This window comes from Lissotriton vulgaris, chromosome 11, assembly GCF_964263255.1.
Source record: "Lissotriton vulgaris chromosome 11, aLisVul1.2, whole genome shotgun sequence".
NCBI classification, from domain to species: Eukaryota; Metazoa; Chordata; class Amphibia; order Caudata; family Salamandridae; genus Lissotriton; species Lissotriton vulgaris.
The window spans coordinates 339626826-339648111 of record NC_141699.1 but is presented as its reverse complement, the minus strand read 5'-3'; the positions used below and the strand labels follow the sequence as shown (position 1 = coordinate 339648111).

General features: G+C 46.4%; 1 protein-coding gene across 1 annotated transcript in view; it reads right to left on the bottom strand.

The window, feature by feature from the left end:
* CCDC60 (coiled-coil domain containing 60) overlaps positions 1–21286 on the bottom strand; it is a 652013-nt gene that overhangs the window by 313456 nt on the left and 317271 nt on the right. The window contains exon 3 of the mRNA XM_086943297.1: positions 18427–18509. Coding sequence (XP_086799423.1) covers positions 18427–18509 — 83 coding nt within the window. The remainder of the gene's footprint in view (positions 1–18426; positions 18510–21286) is intronic.

Here is a 21286-nt window from a genome sequence, read left to right as displayed (position 1 = left end):
CGCGGGAGCGCGTGGGAGTGCGCCGGGAGAAGCCTGGGACAAGGGCGGGACCGTCTGTGGCCGTCCGTGGTCGGCCGAGGTTGGGTTAGGCCATACCCCTTGGCAAATAACGTATCTATCTCTTCATTGTTTGGGCCCCAGTGTTGCCATAGCATCCGTTATTAAAACTGTGTGTGGTATAATACAGGTACAGTTAGCCCTAGTACATCTTAACATGCCTTTAAGGTCAGGTAAAGATCGTACAGTCCAACTGCAAACTACTAAGGGAGTAGTTTCTGGACCACTTGAAGCCTTTATCACCCGAGCAACTGGGATATTGGAAAAGGAGATAGCAATGGCAGAGAAAAGACTCTCCTTAGATTTGGTTAGTGGTAAGCGTTCCTCGTTGGATGGGTTGGTAACAATCACCAGCCCCGTTGCTCAAGCATCACATAACGGTTTACATTCTGTTACCACTGAGGTACTAGTCCATAAAGAGGGAGAGGGAGTGGGCCCTTCAGATTCTCTGGTGGATGTTGACCCGAACCAGGACGACACTCATTCTAGCGCGGGTAATGATACCAGCTCAGAAAGTCTGCACACAACTAATAATTCCGATTCGAATCTACCAGTAGAGGTTGGTCCCTTGGGACCGGTACCCCGCAAGAGGAAAAAGGATTTGAGCCACCAGGGGGGGAGAGACCAAAAGTTGCCCAAGTTAAATGATCCATCTAGTACTGGTGCCTCTGACTTTGAGCAGCCCTCCGCACTTCAACTACCCCCGGTATTCCCCAATGTGCTATGCCACTCCTTTATTCCCTTGGGCTCATCTAATCCCTGCCCAACCTGCCTCAATAGTGACGAAATCCTATTGGTAAAAATGGAGACTATGATTAAAACCCTCCTGCTTCCCGTCCTGGAGCTATCCAGGTTGATGACCGTTAAATTAGATGCTCTGGAGCCTGTAGTAAGTACAAATTTGGGCTTACTACAAAAGCTAACTGTGCCCACTCCAGTGGGAGGGGATATTATCTCCCCAGTAAGTAAAACAAAACGTACGAAAAATGTTCCCTCTGGAAAAGCCACTATCCCTGTAATAACAGGGGTAGCTGTAAATAAACCAATAGTAGGGGGGAGACCTAGGGACAAACCCAGCATTGTAGCTATAGGTACTTTGCCACAGGCACCCAAGAAGGTTACTGCCAAATACAATCCAGATCGAACGCAAGTAGCCCGGTTTAATGACCGTGTAAAATCCGCCCCTAGTACTTCATCACAGTCGCTCACAGGGCAGACAGCTAACCGCCATAACACCAATACCCCAACTGTGGGGAAATTAAATAAGCATGCTCTTCCCCGCACAGATTTACCCCCTGAAGCAACTCAATACACAATAGTGTTAACAGGGGTAGCCCCGCTAAAGGAGGGCATTAAGGAAACACATGGGGACTTACGCAATAAAGTGGTATTTTGGCTGAATAAAAATCGCCCCCTCCCTCGTTCATCTTTTACAGAAATCCTATTTGTGAGGAGAGTTGACTGGGTGGGTTATGGTACCAAAGACTTGGAGGGCGATTGCATATTAATATCGTTTAAGGATCCTTGGGTGGTGGATACTATTCAAAGGGAAGCCAGGTTTGCCAGATTGGGGGATGTACAAACTCTGGGGCTTGCTTATTTTTATCCTCAAAGATATTGTAATTTTCCATCTGGCCCCACATCCATGAGACTCCCAGTTAGGAGGTACCCAACAGCCAGAACACCTTACCCCCCGCAGTATCCCTTACTTTTCAATAGTTTTGGGCCCCTTTCCGATCTCGAGGCCATAGATTGACTACATCTACCTATTAGGAAGACTAACACTGTTGAGGGCTGTGGGAATGTGGTAGCTGAGCCATGTCGGGGGGCCCCGTCTCTTGTGAATGCTGAAGAGGTGGGCTTAGTGCCACATGCAACTGGGGAGAATGCTGCAGTAATTGTTGAGGATATGACAGAGGCCATGTTGGGGGTGGAACGTTTGGATAGGGATGTCAACAAGGTGAGAAGGCCAGGAAAAGGGAGTGAATTGGCGATCCCGGCTGTACATTTGACAATGGTACATCTTTCCCAATGTATTGCAGCACCCCCACTCGAAACAATTAATGTAGCCTCATGGAATGTGGCAGGGGTCAAGGGACGGTTGCACTCTGAGGATTGGTTGGAATTTGTCGATATTTTCGATGTTGTATTATTCCATGAAACTTGGGCACCAGATCCAATCCACAGGGTTGGGTTTCTTAATTTTTTTAAACCAGCTATCAGGGGCAGCAAAGGGCGGGCATCAGGGGGGTTGGTGATCTGGGTGAAGCAGGCATTGGGCTACCACCCGTCTGAGATATTTGTAGAACACCCAGACCTTATGGGCATTAAATTGAGTAAGGATGGCCATCGTGATTTGATCATTATTAATATTTATGCACGAGGCCTACCGGGCGGCCGCTGCCCTGGTATTGTCGATGTATTGGACAGGTACCTTGGTGGTTTGGGAAGAGATAACTTTCTTATTTTAGCCGGAGACCTGAACTGTACCTTTGAGCCGCTTTACGCTGCAGGGGACAGCTGGGGGTCTGCAGAGGACGCAGCTTGGAATATCCCGGATTTGTCCATTGATAAAATTGTTAAAGGGACTGAGGCTGCATTGAACTGGATGGCTCTATGTTTGACTTGGGGGTTAAGGGCCGCAAATGGTCGCACTACATCCGATCTATGCGCCAATAATACTTTTGATAATGGATTAAGGAAAAGTCGCATAGATTATTTTTTGTTAAAGATGGAATCCTGGACACTTTTGATAGACATGGAAGTGGTACCCCACCCAGAAAGCGACCATAACCCGTTGTCACTTAAACTAAGGCTGCCGGGTATGGATAGATTGAATGAACCAGATACCTTCCGGACAGGGGATGTCGTTTTGTCTAATGACCGAAGAAGGTTAAAATGGTCTAGGCTAGCGGGGGATGAGACTCTCCTGGAAAGTATTAAGACTGTGGTTTCCAACACAGTAAATGAGTTTATGTCTGCCGATCCCGGGGGGCCTAGTCCTGAAAGCACAATTGAGTCCCACGAATGTTGTTTAGACCAGCTTAAGCTCCTCCTATCTTTACCATGTCCTAAGGGAACCGTCAAAACACATGGCTCCCGCCAGAAATGGTATAATAAGAAGTGTAGGGAGGCTCATAGCCATCTTGTCAAAGCGGTAAAGTCCCGGATCATGTGTGATGTTAAGGCAGCAAGGGCGCAGTATAAGAAAATTCAGTGGGAGGCAAAACGAGAGTGGGAAGATACGCACTGGTCTGACCTCTTGGATGCCTCCACTTCAAATAACCAGACTAAGTTCTGGGAACTTGTAAAGTGGGGCAGAGACTCAGACTCCCATACTCCCACAAATCACGTACCTCCTGACGCTTGGGTGAATCACTACTCTGCCCAATTCAGTGTTGAGAATTTGGAACCCCTCCCAACATCAGGTAGGGTGCTCATAATGCCTGTACATGGGGAGGAACTGATTTTCACTGAACATGAAGCGGAGTTAGCCCTTGGCCTGACCCAGCGGGGGAAAGCACCAGGGATGGACCTAATTCCTGCTGATTTGTTCAAAGCCAACCCTGATCTCTGGGTGCCATACATTACCAAGATAGCAAATGCAATAGCAAAAGGGGCTAGAATTCCCAAGTCTTGGAAGGGGGCCGAGATCCTCCCAATTTACAAAAAAGGTGACCGGTCCAACCCGGGCAATTATCGCCCGATTAGTCTTATCGACTCCCTTCAAAAAGTTATTGCACGGATGGTTTTAGGCAGAGTTCTAGGCTGGATGGAACTGGAGGATATCTTGTCTCCCATTTAAGCAGGCTTCAGATCTGGCACGAGCACCATCGACCAGGTGTTTAGATTTTGTCTAATCTACTGGAAGGTGGTGCTGGTGGCGGTGGAACCATCTTTGCCGCGTTCATTGATCTGAAGTCGGCATTCGACCTGGTGCCGAGGGATAAACTGTGGTGTGTTCTGAGAGACTTAGGACTACCCATGGAACTACATGATCTAATTGTTAAAATGCATGAGGACAAATTTGCAAGGGTGAGGTGGGGAGGTCAAGGACAGGTGACGGACTGCTTCCCTGTAACTCGAGGAGTCCGTCAGGGGTGTGTCTTGGCGCCCACACTCTTTCTGTTATTTATTGATCAAGTAGTTAAATTCTTTGCAGCTACCCCCACTGATGCCCCTTCTCTGGCAGGGACAAGGTTCCCCATGCTCATCTTCACCGATGACACTTTACTCCTCTCTAAGACCCGTAGTGGTTTGCAGCTGGCTCTGGACCGCTTCGAGGAGTTCTGTGTCATCAATGGCCTTAAGGTAAATGTGGGTAAAACCAAGTTTATGGTTCTTACCAAGAGTCATTTTTTGTGGAGTTCTGTAAGTATGAGTGGAGTTAACTTGGAACAAGTTGAGACCACGACTTATTTAGGCGTCACCCTGGACCATCGTTTACGATGGAAAGAGCAGATAGGAGTACAACAGTTAAAACTTGCCCGACTAACCGGTTGCCTTTTGAGTGAGCAAAGGAGATCGATCACCAAACGGGTCAATCCAGCGTTAAAGATTTACGATACAAAGATTAATGCTGCAATTTTGTATGGTGCAGATCTCTGGGGATACATGGATCTCTCCAGCTTGTTTAAAATACAGTGCAAGTTCATGCGGAGTTTGGTAGGACTACCTCAATCTACTCCATCTATACCACTCTGCCTGGACCTGGGATGCAACCCAATTAATGAGATGGCAAGGTTCAGACTGGTGGCCCTCTGGAGGCGCATTTGGACCTCTCCTGACCTTGCCCTTTTTGCTAAGGAACTAGCTGAGGTGAGGTCAATTGAGGGTTCCGGGAGAATCCCATGGCTACGCACTGCAAAAACCACTCTGGTCGAAATGGGACTGGAACAGCTGTGGGTATCTCCAGGAACCAATGTTTTCCCCGCAAAACAGGAATTTAAGGCACTGTACTGGGCCTCAGTCCGTCAATCATTAGTGATTGCTTCCAGCTCTGCTAGTCTAACGGGAAGGTTTCTGACCATTAAGTTGGACCCTTCCCGCGAGACCTACTGGGATATCATCACCAGGCCGTTGGATAATAATAATAATATTAGGGGGATTTGTAGAGCGCATGGTGACGCCAACGGCGTGTCCCCACGCTGTGATCCTAGTGCTAGCAGAAGAGGTGAAAAGGTGGTCCGCTATTGGGCGTAAAGAAATGTTTTTAGTTTAGCTCTGAAGATGGACTCTGAGGGTTCCAAGCGAAGCGCCACAGGGAGTTTATTCCAGCTGGACGCTGCCAGGTACCTAAAGGACCTGCCACCCATCCTAGCTTTGGACACCTTTGGGATGGACAGGCATCCCGTGCCAGATGATTTAAGGGAACGCACAGGCTCGTATTGTGCCAGGAGATCCTGCAAGGGGAGAGGTGCCCTGCCGTTGATGATCCGGTGACATGTGCAGAGGGCTTTAAATTTCACCCTGTTTCTCACCGGGAGCCAGTGTAGCGTTTGGAGAGCGGATTTTGATGCTGATCTTCTGGGCTGTCTGAGGACCAGCCGACCTGCGGCGTTTTGTAAAACCTGCAGGCGGTTTAAGTTCTTCTCGAGGGTCCCTAAGTAGAGCAGGTTGCCGTAGTCCATTTTGGATGTGACTAGTGCGTGTACAAGTGTTTGGCGGGCTTTGATGGGAAGGAACTCCAAGACCTTCCTGAGGGTCTTGAGGGTCCCAAAACATGAGCCGACCACACGGTTGACCTGGGGTCCGAAAGTAAGGTTGGAGTCGAACCAAACACCTAGATTCCTTGCTTCCTGGCAAGGGATTGGTGTGGGTCCGAGGCAGGGTGGCCACCACTCTGACGTCCAGGCCGCTCGGTCTCCCCCTACCACCAGCACCTCAGTCTTGCTTCCGTTGAGCTTGAGACAGTTGGCAGACATCCAGGCAGCTAGGTCTTGCATGCATGCTCTGAAGATGTCTGCCGCAAGACCGGGCGCTCGTGATAGGGAGATGACCAGCTGCGTGTCGTCAGCTTACGATACCATGCGCAAGCCGTGACTCTCCACTATGGTGGCAACCGGGGCAACATAAAGATTAAAAAGAGTTGGGCTCAGGGACGAGCCCTGCGGGACCCCCTGGTCTAGAGCAACTATCTTGGAGTAGCAGTCACCTAGCCTGACTTGGAAACCACGACCAGCTAGAAACGACTGGATCCATTTTAGGGCTGCACCTCCTACCCCTCCTTTGTTCAGACACTGTAGCAGGATGGAATGAGCTACAGTGTCGAACGCAGCGCTCAGATCTAGTAGGATCAGGGCCATAGTGTGGCCCTCGTCGACGCCCTGCCTGATGGATTCGGTTGCCATGAGAAGAGCCGACTCCGTTGAGTGTCGGGGCCGGAATCCGAACTGGGTGGGGTGTAGAAGACTCGTGTTCTCCACAAATTGCATTAACTGCAAATTGGCCACCTTCTCCGCCACTTTTGAGAAGTAGGATAGAAGGGAGATGGGGCGCAGATTCTCCAACTTATCGAAGCTGATATTTGGCTTCTTGCGGAGCACCACAGCTTGTTTCCATTCCATAGGCATGCAGCTGGAACTAAAGGAGACATCCAGCAGATGCCTAATGTATGGTTCAAGTGTTGTCAAGCTGTCGCCCAACCGTTTAGGAGATGCTGGGTCCCGTGGGGAGCCTGACTTTACTGATTTACAGATTTTGATCAGGTCTTCTACTGGTGGGGTGGAGAAGTTAAGCAACATATTTTGTCCATCAGCCTCTCTTGCTGGTATTTTAACCTCCCCTCCTGCCACGGGTTGGACAGGGAAGGCAGAGTAGATTTTAGATACTTTGTCGCTGAAATAGTCAGCAATGCGATTGCATGCAGCGACTGAGCGATCCTCTGATCCTGTTGAGGACTTGGGGACAGCCAGGGATTTGTAGACACAGAATAATTCCTTAGCTGAATTTTCTGCATCCATGATCCTGACAGAATAGTAGGCCGTTTTTGCTTTCTTAATTAGGTTGTGGTATGTCCGTCTATTAGCGAGGCACTTTTCTCTTACTTGGCTGTCATAGGCTGACCGCCACTGCCTTTCTGCTCGCTTACAATTCTTCTTGGCACTCCGTAGTTCCTCGTTGAACCAGGGTGCCGTTCTCTGTTTACGACCGCCCACCTTCGGCCGGCCCAGAGGGGCCGTCCGGTCTAGAGCCGCCGTGATACGGGCGTTAAGCAATTTGTTTGCCGTGTCCGCGTCGTCACCTCCAGGGGGGCCCTCTGCCATGAAGGCTTCATTGAAGTCTGGTAGGGAGAACCTGGCCCAATTGCGCCTGGGGTAGTTGAGGGGAGTGGAGTCTGTCACCTTGTGTTTTGGGAGGGAGATTTCAAATGGTACCAGGAAATGATCGGTCCAGGGGAGAGGCACGGGGGGGGGCCGCTGTTACTTCCTCCCAGTTAGCAAACACTGGGTCGAGCAGATGGTTATGCTGATGAGTCGGGAGCTGGCCCTTTAGCTCTCATTGTAGGGCCTGGAGTTCTTGACGAAACTCCATTGCTCCTTTGTCCATCTGATCCTCTAAATGCATGTTTAGGTCTCCTAGTAATAGAAAGTTATCTCTCCTCAACGCCATCTCAGTGACACATTCTATCAAGTTGTTTTTAAACCTTGCCAGGGGGCCTGGGGGTCGGTAGATTAAATAGCCCTTCACCGTGGTGCCCCCATTGACTTTTATGGTGAAAACACCGGCCTCGCAATCTGCCATATGGACTTGTTCCAGTTGACAGGCCAGTTGCTGTTTAAATGCAATGGCTATACCTCCTCCTCTGCCATCAGGTCTGTCCAACCTCACCATCAGGTATTCTTCCGGTAATGCCTGAATGATGTCGGGGTCAGATTGGCCATCCAGCCACGTTTCTGTGAGGAATATCAGGTCTGGTTGTCTATTTATTAGTAGGTCATGGATGTCGAATTTATGGCGTCGTAGCGATCTCACATTGAGTAAGCCACAGGACAGGGTAGAGCAGCCCCGGATGTCAGCTATTGACGTAGTACACTGAAATTGACAGTGTCTGCAACCAGTTTCCTCCCCTATATGTATGGTGTGGAGGCCGGGATTGCATATAATGGTGGACAGTTTTACAAGCTCGTTCCGACTCTACCTTATGCGGGTGACAGGGCCAGGGGGGGTGGCCCTTGGCCGCGTCCGGTCACGGACGGGCGCAGACGGGCTTGGCTTTGGCGCAGCTTCGGCGCACGTCCAGCGCGCCCGCTGCGCCCGGCGCGCCCGCTGCGCTCCCTAGAGCCAGGTGACATATTATGCAGGCAGGGGCGGGCGGGGCGGAGCACTAGAGTGCTCGCCCAGCTCGTCCCCCTCAACCAAGATGGCGGGTCTGGTGAGGCGGGAACGCGGGTTCGCGCCCTGCTAGGTGCACAATTTGCAAAGTTTTTTTTTTTAAATACTGAGGGACAGAGTAAAATACACGCAGTCTGTATTTTAAAAATTAGCAGCAATTACACATATAAACAGGTAAAAACACAGTCCCGGCTTCCGCCTCAGGACACACTCCTACCGCGCTAGTGATCAGCGCGATTGAAGGGCTCAATGGGTTTTTATGCAGGCAGGGGCGGGCGGGCGGAGCACTAGAGTGCTCGCCCAGCTCGTCCCCCTCAACCAAGATGGCGGGTCTGGTGAGGCGGGAACGCGGGTTCGCGCCCTGCTAGGTGCACAATTTGCAAATTTTTAAAAAAAAAATACTGAGGGACAGAGTAAAATACACGCAGTCTGTATTTTAAAAATTAGCAGCAATTACACATAAGAAACTTTATCACCAGTTTCGTGTGGGATCTTTGCCACTGAATTCCTTTACAAAAAATTGGGTTACTGGAGCAACGGAATTTTGTTGTTGGTGCCCAGGTCACAAGGAAACTGAGGGTCACCTTTTATTTGCCTGTCCGACCTACCTAGCACCACGAAGAAAATGGATAAAACCTCTGTTTCAACGCCTCACTTACAGAAGGTCCTCTGAGGCCCTCTGGGTATTAAAAACTAACACCTCAGAGGTGTTCGTGGTGAGCGTAGCGAAATTTTTAGGGTGGGCTTGGGCCATTAGGGCAAAAAGCAGATAAAAACAAGACCAAATTCCAGCTTTTCAATTAATTCACCATTGTTTTTTCTTAATACAGGATAATGTATATCGTACTAAGAACGTTTTAATTCACTCACTGTTTTTACACTCTTAGAATTATTTGGTCAGGTTTGTCTTTATATTGCGTGGATGTTTAATAACTATTTTAAATATATCTAGTTATTGTTAAAAAATATTAACAAGCTCGGACAAGTTTAATGTTGTTGTAAAATGCCAGTATATTGGTATATTGTTATGCTGTCCAAATTTTATGTGTTTTAAATGTTGTCTTTTATGATTTTATTATCGAAATAAAGACTTTAAAACCTGAACCTGCATACAGTTTCAATCCATGGTCCAGGACATCTAGTAGACATGTCTTTATATCATTACACACATAATGTTTGGTCACGAAGTTGTGAAGTCACACAAGCTCAGTCATTTCAAAGGGATTTCCTTGCTTCTACTTGAAATGAAGAAGGCTATCAATATGTTTAATAATCAAGTCCCCGCTCTTTCCCTAAAGTTCATGGTGAGGAAGAGTTTCACAATGGTTTATTAATTTTGATTTTGTCATCTCTCTGAAAACTTTGCAAATAGAAAGGACTTCATGGTAAACTGGCACCCGCAAAGCAAAATATTCACCTTTACATGTCTGACCAACAATTCCCTTGGAGCTTTTCAGTGATCTCTGGATCCTCTGTTCCAGTTTCATATCTGGAGCCACAGCATTGAAACTTCCCTCTGTGTCTTTCATCACAAAATATATTGGGATGAATCTTCTGTAGATGTAGGATTTGTCTTCATATTCTTTGACAAACTCTGGGAACTTGTTTTTTTTTATTTTGAGCTGAGTGTATTCAACATTGCCTGGCTTTGCATTATGTCATTTGAATGAAGTGCACCCTGTGCCATGTTCGCTTCTGAGATAAGATATGCAAAACCTAATTTGTCGTTATTGTTCCAGAAAGCAATCCAATGCAATGTTTCTATTGCCTCAGATATGATAAGCATACTTTGTAACTAACTAACATGAGCTCAGCTCAATACTGACTAAACAGTTTTCTTTCTAAAGATATCTACCTCAATAAGTGCACAGCCTATGCCACATACATTGAGATAACTTCCTGCACACCGTAACACAACTTTTGTCATATGGAAAATGCCCATCATTGGATAAATATCTTCAAATTCTACTTCATTGTCAGCTCCAATACGGAAAACACCTTTATCGCTGAAAATTGGCAGGATAGGCTGATCTTCAAGCTGTGCACGCATATTTTGGAAACGTTTTAGAGCTGTGTCTACTGTTGCGTAGTTTGTAACTAGAGATGGTCTTACGGGTAAAAACCCAACCTTCTTCAGTGGGATGGTATTCTGGGATCATGAATTCCAGCCTAAGGAGGAACTAGCGTTTCTTCATTTTTCAGCCCGCATCGAATAAGCAATATGATAAATTCAGTTAAATCAGTTTTGTGGACTGCAACATCATGTAGAAAAAGATCCATGTCCTCAGCCATTTTGGAACTTTCTGGTAGACTGGGATGTTTTGATGGCTTAAAGTGATTTTGCACACGTTGGCAAGGCAGTTGGGTTAATAGTTTGCAGCTTCATTTGATTATGCATACAGCAGATACAGCTTGTTTGCCAGCAGCTTCTTCATTAATACAGTCTTGAAAAAAGCACCATGGCAATATCATGTGTGCTGGATGTTCAAGACAAAGAAGAGCTGTCTTCAAAATCAAAATTAAGAGTAGCAATTGTAAATCTTTTGTTAAAGTGACTTGGAAGTGGTGTGTTGTCAGATTCATAAGATTTTACAGATTGAGCTGCAAACAAGTTCCCGCTCCAAACTATGTCATCATAACATGTTGATACACTAATCCTATTGATTGAAGTGATTAGCTCTTTACTTTTGCACTTGTCATAGATTGCGTGGGCAGTCATCATGTGTAAAGGAGTTTTCTTTTTGCCATGATGTAATTCATAAAACATGATTTGGAAAAGAAAGTACATTTGCACAGCATAAGTTTGCTGATTCACAGGATTGTCTTACACTTCTTCACTTATATCTTCAAAGCCATCATCAATGGTTTTGGCTTCTGTTCGGAACTCAAGAACTTTAGTTTGTAACAGCTTTGCTTTGCTGATATTAAGCAATGATGTAAAAATGTTAAGAAAACATCAGGCATTTTTTGTTGACTCCCATGATTTGCGGAGCTCTGGCACATCACAAAATGTGCCATTAAGTCCAAAATCTAGATCTTTCAGGACATTTCTTATAACAGCTCCTGCTGATTTTTCTGCATCCTGTGATCTTATTTTGGCAGCAAGAACTTTAGGAGTTAAATTAGCTCAGAACATCATGAGTGGTTCATTCCTTGTGTGAGACTGACAAAAAATAATTCTGTTATTGTACATTCTCACAAGAAAAATAATAATTTCAATTTTATGAACCAAAACAGTTTCATCAATGTTGAACATTATTTCTCAGATCTCACTGAGTGTGAACCCGCAGCCAGCACTCAAGCGTGGCTGTTAGAAATGGGGGTCTCTAGTTGGCACTGGCTGGCGCCACTGTCCAACTAGGGACCCATCTTCCTAAGTAAGGGCAAGAGGGCCATCCCCTTTGATAACCCCTGCTCAACCCTGTGGTAACGTAGCACGAGCAGTTAGGCCTATCTCAGATGCAGTGTGTGAAGCATTTATGACCACGTACAATAAGGCAGTAAAGACACCACAAAAGGACACAACTCAGGTAGGTATAGAAATTAATATCTTTATCTAACAGTTTAACTCAAAACTCTCAAAGCGTTTCAACAACTACAATTCCCGTCAACCCATAGGGACTCAAACAGAAAGACAATAATGTATTCACCAAAGCGTGACACTGACTGAGTTCAGGGCCGGGGCCTACGCGACCCGTTGCACACCAGATACCTGTTGTGGAAAGGATGCACAGCACGCAGCTTCTCAAAAAAGCAGAAACGATGAGATGCGAACTCCCAGTGACCACAACTCTTGGGGGCGGATGTCCGCAGCGGGCACCCACAATGATTCGGGCACTCAGGGACAGGCGGGTGCTCAGCGGCAGCAGCACGCGGCTGCGGCGGCCCGGGCTGGTGGTGACGATGACTCTCGTCATGCAGCTCCCTGGTGGGCGCACAGCAGCAGCAGCTCTCTCTTAGCTGCAGCGGACCATGAAACGATAGTGACAATCCTCAACAAGGGTGAACAAGGTGCGGGCACACAGCGGCAGCAGATCTCCCTCAGCTGCGGTGGCCCACAGGACAAATCCCAAGGATGCAAAATTGACAAAGGTGCGGGCACACAGCGGTCACAGCTCTCTTTTCGCTGCGGCGGCCAATGGGACAACTCACGATTATGCCAAGTAGCAAAGGGTTAGGGCACTCAGCGGCTACAACTCTCTCTTGGCTGCGGCAGTCCATGGAGCAATTCATAATGATGCACAGTAGCAAAGGGTATGGGCACACAGCGGCTACAGCTCTTTCTTGGCTGCGGCAGCCCACGGAGCAATTCAAGATGATGTAAAGTAGAAAAGGTGTGGGCACTCAGCGGCTACAGCTCTCTCTTGGCTGCGGCGGCCCACTGAGCAATTAATGATGATGCACAGTAGCAAAAGGTGTGGGCATTCAGTGGCTACATCTCTCTCTTGGCTGTGGCGGCCCACGGGGCAATTCACGATGATGCAGAGTAGGCAAGGGTGCGGGCACTTAGCGGCAGCAGCGATCTCTCAGCTGCGGTGGCCGACATGACGGAGGATGGTCTCGGCCCAGGCTAGCACAATGGTGGACGCTCAGTGGCTGTACCTCTTTCTGAGCTGTAGCGGTCCACACCAGTTCAGCGAAGGGCTCGAGGTGCAGATTCCGGCAGGCTCTCAGCTGCAGCAGCTGTCTCTCAGTGGCAGCGGCCCACACAGATCCAGTGGAAGGGTTGGAGGTGCATATTTAGGCAGGCTCTCAGTGGTGGCAGCACTCTCTTAGCTGCAGCGACCCGCACAAGTTTAGTAAAAGGTTAAAAGGTTCAGAGTTAGGTGGGCTCTCAGCTGCGGCAGCTCTCTCTTAGCTGCAGCGGCCCACACAGGTTTAGCAAAAGGTGCAAAAGTTCCCAGTGCGCAGTCCTCACAGTAGAACTAGAGGCTCCGGGTTACACGACACAGGCCTCACCTCCAAGGATAATTCCTCGCACAGGAATTCCGACGGCTGACGGGGTGAAGTCTAATGTCCATGAGAGCTCTGCAGGAGGCCCTCTCGATTTTAGGCCCTCGGGTAGTTTCTTCGGCAAGCTTGGTGAAAGTTTCAAAGTCCTTTGCTCTGCTTGCTCAAACTGAGTTCTGTCTTAACATCCAGAAGGAACACACTTGCCCCAAGTTCCAGCGCAGCATTTTATACCTAAAAAGTCTTTGTTCTCTAAGTTCGCAAATCACTGACTCCGGTCAGAATCAGTTCGGTGGGGTTGGAGAGCACTTGGTCTACGAGGTGACATCCTGCCCTTTCAGAATGAGGGGGTTCGCTATCAGACACCCAGTGGGAGGTGGAGCCATCATTCACCTTGCTAGGCACGGACCTGCTCGTAACAAAGAGTCACCTCTCCCCATGCTCTGAATACCGTACTCTCTCTCAAGCCAGGTCTGACTCAGCTGGCCCTGCTGCTCCAAAACCAGACGGCCAATTCACATACTCGCAACAGCGCCAGTAAAGCTTTAGGCCAGAAAGTACTGCGTTTTCAAGAAAGGCATTTCACAACATGAGATATATAAACAGTCCTTACTAACAGCGGGCTTTCAATGTCCTGAGCATACACATATCAATCTCGAAGTTCCTATCAGATTCCTAGGGCCGGATAGGGTGATAGAAAGTAATCCTTAACGAACAGTCTACACAGATGTAGGCATCAGGGTTATCCTTATTCCCACAGTCAATTATATACAGGGAGAAAACAGTGATTTATATTCAGGGAACAAACAGTCATTAATATACAGGGAGCATTCGCGCTGTGGCACTGATTAGCAGTAGCACAGCGCCCAGAACATCTACATCCAGCCAAAATACAAGACAGGAAGAGTAGAGGGGAAGGGAGACCTACGCCAATGATGCCTGGTCTAACAGTGGCTTTAAAACTTAGTTTGCATTTTTCAAAGAGTGAAAACTTAAATAAAGGATGGCAGTTACGCTGCTGCTGGGAGCTAATTGTACATTCATCTTTTCGGATGCATACAAGCCTGCAGTTCAGATGGGCACACAGATCGGCTGCAAATGTATTCACCTCGCTGTTTAGATCAGCTACTCGGCTAAAAGCTTCATCTTGAAAGGAACTAGTGCAGATAAAAACATATTTGCTCTTTGAGACTCACATACTCTGTAGTTCCGTCCTAAGCTTGGCAGTTTGGACTGGACTGTTCCTTTGAGGAACACGGTAAATACTGATTTGCATAAGGCTGGGTCTGAACTGGGGTGGCATAGTGAGCTAAAGGACGATGATGGATTCAACCCAGTTCTGTGACTGAGGGTGAGTGTCTGTAAATGTTCAGATTTCCTTGAATCATCTCCTTTTGCTTGCTTTCTTCGCCCTAAGTTAGAATAGTATGCCCAAATGTGGGTCCCTTGCTCACTTTGCTACTGGATTCAAGCAAGCCTGGCTGATGAGGGGTGTTATTCCGAAACCGGTCCCAGAATGCTGGTTTCCAATCCAGGGACGGCTTTGCTTGGCAGTTCAGGATGGACTGTTCCCATGAGGAATGTCTGGGTCTGAACTGTGGTGGCGAAGTGAGTAAAGATTCAACCAAGATCTATGACTGGGGTGAGTGTCTGTAAAGTTTCAGAACACTGTTCATCATCTCCTTGTGCTTAAACTACAGATAACACATTGAAGATCCTCTGCTTTCTGATTAGTTGTTGGAAGTGGACAAGGGGCAGCCATCGATCTTCTAAGTGGATGGGCACAGGGTTTGGTTGTCATCACTTTCTCAGAAGACTCAGATGCTTGTGAGTCACTGGTTTCTGCTATTTGTTGATAATTTTTTTCCAGGCTCTTGTTGTTACAATGATAATATATTTGATCCTCTTCACCCATCAGTTTCAATCTTTTGTGAAGTTCGTCTTGCCGTAGTTCTGAAGCATCTCCAACTCTCTTCTGTCCAGCCACAGTTAATGTTAGCTTTTCTTTCAGATTAGTTTGTCATATGACACTCTTTTCTTTTGTTGAAGGAGTCCTCAGATTTTGCACTTTGCAACACTCTGTCAGGAGGTAAAGATTTTCTGCTACCACCTGCTTTGCTCCTGTTTACGAATTTGAATTAAAGGAAAACCTGAATCAAGAACAATATTGAAATGAATTACCAATATGTTGGCTAAACACATCATTATAGAGCTGCCATTTCGGAAAATGGTGGAAGGGTTGTTCTGAGGACCTATTTTCTGTCTGAATAAGATTACTTCACCCCGAAAATCCAATGTCTTTACACCAAAATAAGGGATATAGGACTCATGCTTCCTAAAATATTACATCATCACTGCAACACATCGGCCATTTTTAAAATATTGTCCAGTAGAATTCGGCCCAGATTAGCAAAGTCTACTGAAGCTAAATTGCTTCCTAATGATACAAAAAAACAAATTTAAAATGAAAATCTTTGGACAACAATTTATTTACAGACGTATGTCAAGGGGCAGGACCATAATAGACCCTAGTACTGCACCGCATTCACCCAATTGTACCTTCTTCACTCATTTTACCAAGAATAAGTAAATTTATTTATCATCCCTCTGTCTATTACCAAGAGTCTGCTGGTATATCTGCATCTGTTCTGACAATCTAATTATCAGACATTGTTCCATTGTCAAATTAAATCTGTGTTTACTTTACAATTAAGAAATTCAGTGTTGAATGACACCATGTGAACCATTGATATTTAGTAACCTCCAGGCTACTTGTTAACAAGCATTTAGAATGCAATAGTTCTCGCAATCGCGAGTTTTTGAGCTGTTGGAATTGTAAATGGCAATGCCTATTATAATATTAAAAGGCATTGGCATTTACAATACCAATAGTTCAAAGTTTTGCAAAAGCAAAACCTATTGTATTGCAGAGCGCGGTGTCCATGAAGTGGACGCTGCGCTCATTGTTAAAGTTTAAAAAAAATGTTTTAACCAAGTGCGGTGTCCCTTAATCGGGAACCATGCTCAAAATCATTTTTGTTGTTTTTATTCAAACTGAGCGCAGTGTCCCTAAAGCGGGCACTGAGCTCACCGTGCAAGTTAGAGCAGCATAGCGCTCTTTAGAAAAGCACCGCCATTGTCCCCATCAGTGTCAATAAAGAAAATAGTGCACTTATAATGCAGACCGTGTAACAAGCCAAGTAAAAAGGTCCAGTTGTTATGGGCGGTAACAAACGCAGACAAGGTGGTACCAAGGAGGGACTAACAAGCCTATTTACAAATCAGAAGCCAGCATGACACAAGCCAATTACAAATATGAGGAAACTGGGCAGGGCTTCCAGTGCATACCCTAATACAGCATGCCTCACAGAGTGAGCAGCACATGAGCGATGCTGCTAGGCTTGACATAAAAACTAGACCTATTTTAAATAACTTCTTGGAAAAGAAACATGAAAGGCAGTCCATGCCAAGAACCAGGCCAGTATACAGCCGAGTCAGAAAGGCTTGTATTCCTCACACTAAACCTTTCTTTGAAAATCTTACATAAAGAGCCAGCGGAGAAAGCAAATATGGTTACAGTATAAAAGTCCTGTGTGCCACAAAACAATGTAGCTAATATATTTCATATGGTCCGGGAGTACGGGGTTATGGGAATCTTGTCAACAAAATAAACCTTGTCATAATGTGAGCAAAGAATCTGTTAATGATCGAGCCTCTGCCAAAGGAGAGCCAGGAATAAAGGCAAGTCTGTAACAGGAGGTTTGAATAGCCACAATGGAATAACGGTTAGCAAGGAAAGCAGGTGAGAAAGACAGCGACAGTGGGGTCTAGCAAATCATCTAACATGAGACAGGCAGAGTTGAAGATGTAGGAGGGCTTAAGGCAGGCTTACCCAGCACGGGTCCATGGGCACAATGTAGCCCACAGAGCGTCTTGTGCAGCCGATGGGGAAGATTACGTTATTTATGTCGGGTCACATTCAGTCCATGGACAGAAAGCCTTTCTATACAGAATGTAAGCAGCTCCTCCAACTGCGTAACGTACTATGTTCGAAGATGTAAAATGAGAATAAACTAAAAAGGGGCACCCATCTGAGAAAGCACAACTTTGTAATTGGTCCCCCAGCTTTTACTCATTGGCTTTTGCTGGAAACATGTTTTGATACGTTACATGGATCATACTTTCATAAAACACAAAATACTGCCCCCGAGGAAGGGACCTGTGAGTCTCGAAATGCATTGGGGTTCAGGATTTGTGACATCCATGGGCCACTTGACAGCTATGCACCAACTGATTTGGGGACTGTAACGCAAGGATACATTGTATTGGAAAATTGTACTGTACAATACTAAGCTTTTTTCAAATTTAAGAATTTGTTGTGTTAAAGCCAATTATGTTGTTGTCAGATGGTTGCATAATAGTACGCTGATGAATGTAAGAGTTGTATTATGCATCATGATTTATTGTTCAATAATACATTTTTGAAAAGAAATATATTAATTTAGTATGTTTTTATAGTGAAAAAAGTAAGTTTACTATTAGAGAACGTCTATTCAATAGGAACAGTGATCACTACAATCAGGGTCTACCCTGTAAGGTCTTTAACATTTTCTGGGTTACTATATGCAGATATCCTGAACATCAAACGTGGATCTGGCCTTCCAGATTGTGGACACCCCAGCTTAGAAAACAACATTTATTGCAGAGCTTACCGGTCACATCTACAATAAGAGCAAACTGCTGTTTCCTTTATCATATTTTGATCTAAGATGCAACAAGATGGTGATAAACAGACATAGGTAACCAATGTGTATGAATATTATCCAAAATAAGGCAATGAATAAAAAATATTCTTATACACTAAAAATAATTTAAAACATTGCTTTAAACCAATTTGTAACTCAGTCCTGTTTCCTTTCTGTGTTGTTTTGGTCTACCACATGCTTGGATATGCCCAGATCTCAATTCCACATTGTTGGCATCATGAAATCACTGCCAAAAGGAATATTTTGATTGAACCATTTCTTGAATTGGCATCAACTTGATAACAAGGTCATTCAAACATTTGCTCAATATGTACCTTACCTCGTGTGGGATAGTCCTTTGCTGAGGCTTCTTAGATCCTTTTCTCTGCGATTCTGGCTGACAGAAGGTGTCAAAAGAGGTTTCTGAAAAGATAACCAATAGGAGTAGCTCAGGAATCAATGTATTGAAAGCAGACAGCTTCATCACCATTCTCTCTCACCCACTAGTTCTTCCCAATCTACACCTGAAAATATGCCACTGTTTAGGAACTGATACTTTCTAAGGTCATGGCCAGCATAGACAAGAAATAAGTGGCACTTTGCTAGAAGGCTGGTGTGGGATAACCCCTGCTTTATGTTCAAGGACAAACCATGGTTATCTATGAATTACGCTTAGTCAACTATGGACAAGATTTAATATTGGTAACAGCTACTAAAAAGAGAGGGGCTTGAGAACCTTGTATTGAACTTAAGACGTTTCCCATGTGTTTGCTATGTGAGCTCCATCTTAAGGAATGCTTCAAGGTGATTATGATATCTCGTACTGGTGTAACATACTCACTGAATCCTTACTTAGTTGTCCAGTCTAGTTAAAAATTGAATCTCATTCTGCAAGGAATGCTATGTCATACTTCTTCTCCGATGCAACCAGTGATATCTAAAATGATATTCTAAGTAATGTAGTACTCCCAAAAGGAAGGCCGTGCCGACTATAGACTATCAACGCAATATCAAAATAAGCAATATCTATAATTAAATGTTCAATAGCCCATGTTGCAAATCAACTGGATAATTCTAGTTTCAATGAATACCTTTTCATCAACCATCTATCTTTACATATGTTTTTCTATCTTTAATAATTTTATAGAATTTATAGAAAGTAATCCAGTATAGAAATATTCATTAACAAATTAATAGTGGGAGGAGGAGCTTAGCGCGCATCCAAGATGGTCGTGTGAGCTGTGAGCTCCCGAAACCCTCGCCGCCTCCACCGTCTATCCTGGCACGAATACTGTTTCTGATGGCGGGTTCTTGTAGCTAAGACTCTCCTGATCTGAATGGCCTTTTTCAAAATTCGAATCGGATGCCGGACACCCGAAATACTCCTTCCTGAAGCCTGAAGGCCTACACCGTGAGTCATCCCGGGACTTGGGCATCCGAAGCACCCCGAAGGTAGTTGAACAACAACGGCGTATGTAAGGGGACGACTACCCAGGGTCTACTTTCGGTTTCGCTTTTCCTGTCTAAGAAGGCTGGGAGACGGCTGCCTCTTGATCAAGCTGGCCTGTATGCTCACTCGTTTGACTGTTCTTCACCGGCGCCCTGCACTTCGATTTCTCAATGTTTTTCCCCGTGGGGAGCCATTTTCACCAGGTCCCAAAAGCCCCCAAGGGGCGCGCAGCCCACCATGGCGGGCAAGTCCTACAGCGACAATCGGTCACTCAAGAACACGACTCCTGGTGGCATTACTCAGACCACCATTATGGACCGATTTGCGCGCAACAAGGGCTCGCCTAGCGGGACTGGCAAAACCCCTGAAGACCTTGGTGGTGGCCCCCCTGAGCCGGAGGAGCTGACTCCTAGAGACCTGATGGGCGCCATTGCGAGTATGAAGTCATCGATGGGCCAACAATATGAAACTTTGGCGGCCAAGATCGACACTGTGGCTGTGGATGTAGGCTTGATTAGGGCAGATTTGGCCAAGACTAACGAGAGAGTCAAGTCGCTGGATATCAAAACTGCCAGCCTCACCACCGATGTCTCCGATCTCCAGACCGAGATCCGAACCCTTCGGACCTCGAGTGACCAATTTGCCCGCCGGCTTGAGGATTTCGAAAGTCGCGCTAGGCGCAATAATGTCAGCATCGTCGGAGTTCCGGAGTCCTCAGCCGATCAATCGACGGACCTACTCGTTGAAGATCTGATCCTCAACCACCTCGTCCCTAAGGGCCTAAGTAACTTTTTTGTGGTGGAGCGTGCCTATAGAGTTCCGGGAAAAAGACGCAAACAGGGTCTACGCCGCGACCCATCATTGCGAGGATCTTCAGCTACAGGGACAGAGACGCCAATTTACAGGCCTCGAGGGCTAGCGGCCCCACCAAATTTGAGAATGCGTCAATCAGCTTCTACCCCGACTTTACTCAATCGGTGCAGAAACAGAGACTGGGATTTACTGAGGTGAAGCGTAGACTGAGAGACCTGGGCATGAAGTATGCTATGCTCTTCCCCGCCCGATTGCGCATCGAACATAATGATGTTGTTTTTTGATATGCCAGAGGTGGTCAGTGAATGGTTGGACACACTATCGACACAACGGGACAATGCGGAACACTCCAGAGGAGCAGAAGGAAGCCAACGGGACCAGGAGGAGTAGGGACACCGGCGTGTGTCACCATTGTACCGTGTTGCGGTGGATTGTTATCCTTTTTTGGGTCAATGACACTCTTACAGACAAACCCTGGGGCGGCGGGGAGTTCGGGACTTTTCCTCCTCCTGGGGTGTTTCCTTTTCTTCTTGTAGATTAGTTTTCTTGGGTAGGGCGACAGGCACACTGCAACTTGGGGTGGTTTTTTGATTTATCGCAGGGGTGCAGGATGGGGGGTTGTTTGTTCGGGGCATTTTGGGGGAGGGGGGGTTCTTTTTTCCTGTTTGAATTGTTTCCGTGGCCACGTATTGCTGCATAGTTTGATCTGTGTTTCCTTCATGGGGTTTGGGGGACCCTGCCACTTTTTCTGGGATGGGGGGTAGGGGGTTGAGAGTCTTGAGTTGGAATGTCAACGGCTTGGGGGACAAAATAAAACGGGGGATTGTACTTCAATATTTAAAACGCCATTCCCCCGATGTTGTATTACTACAAGAAACGCACTTGGTGGGGAACACGTTCCATGCTATGAACCGGAGGGGCTCCCGGTTGGTTGCAC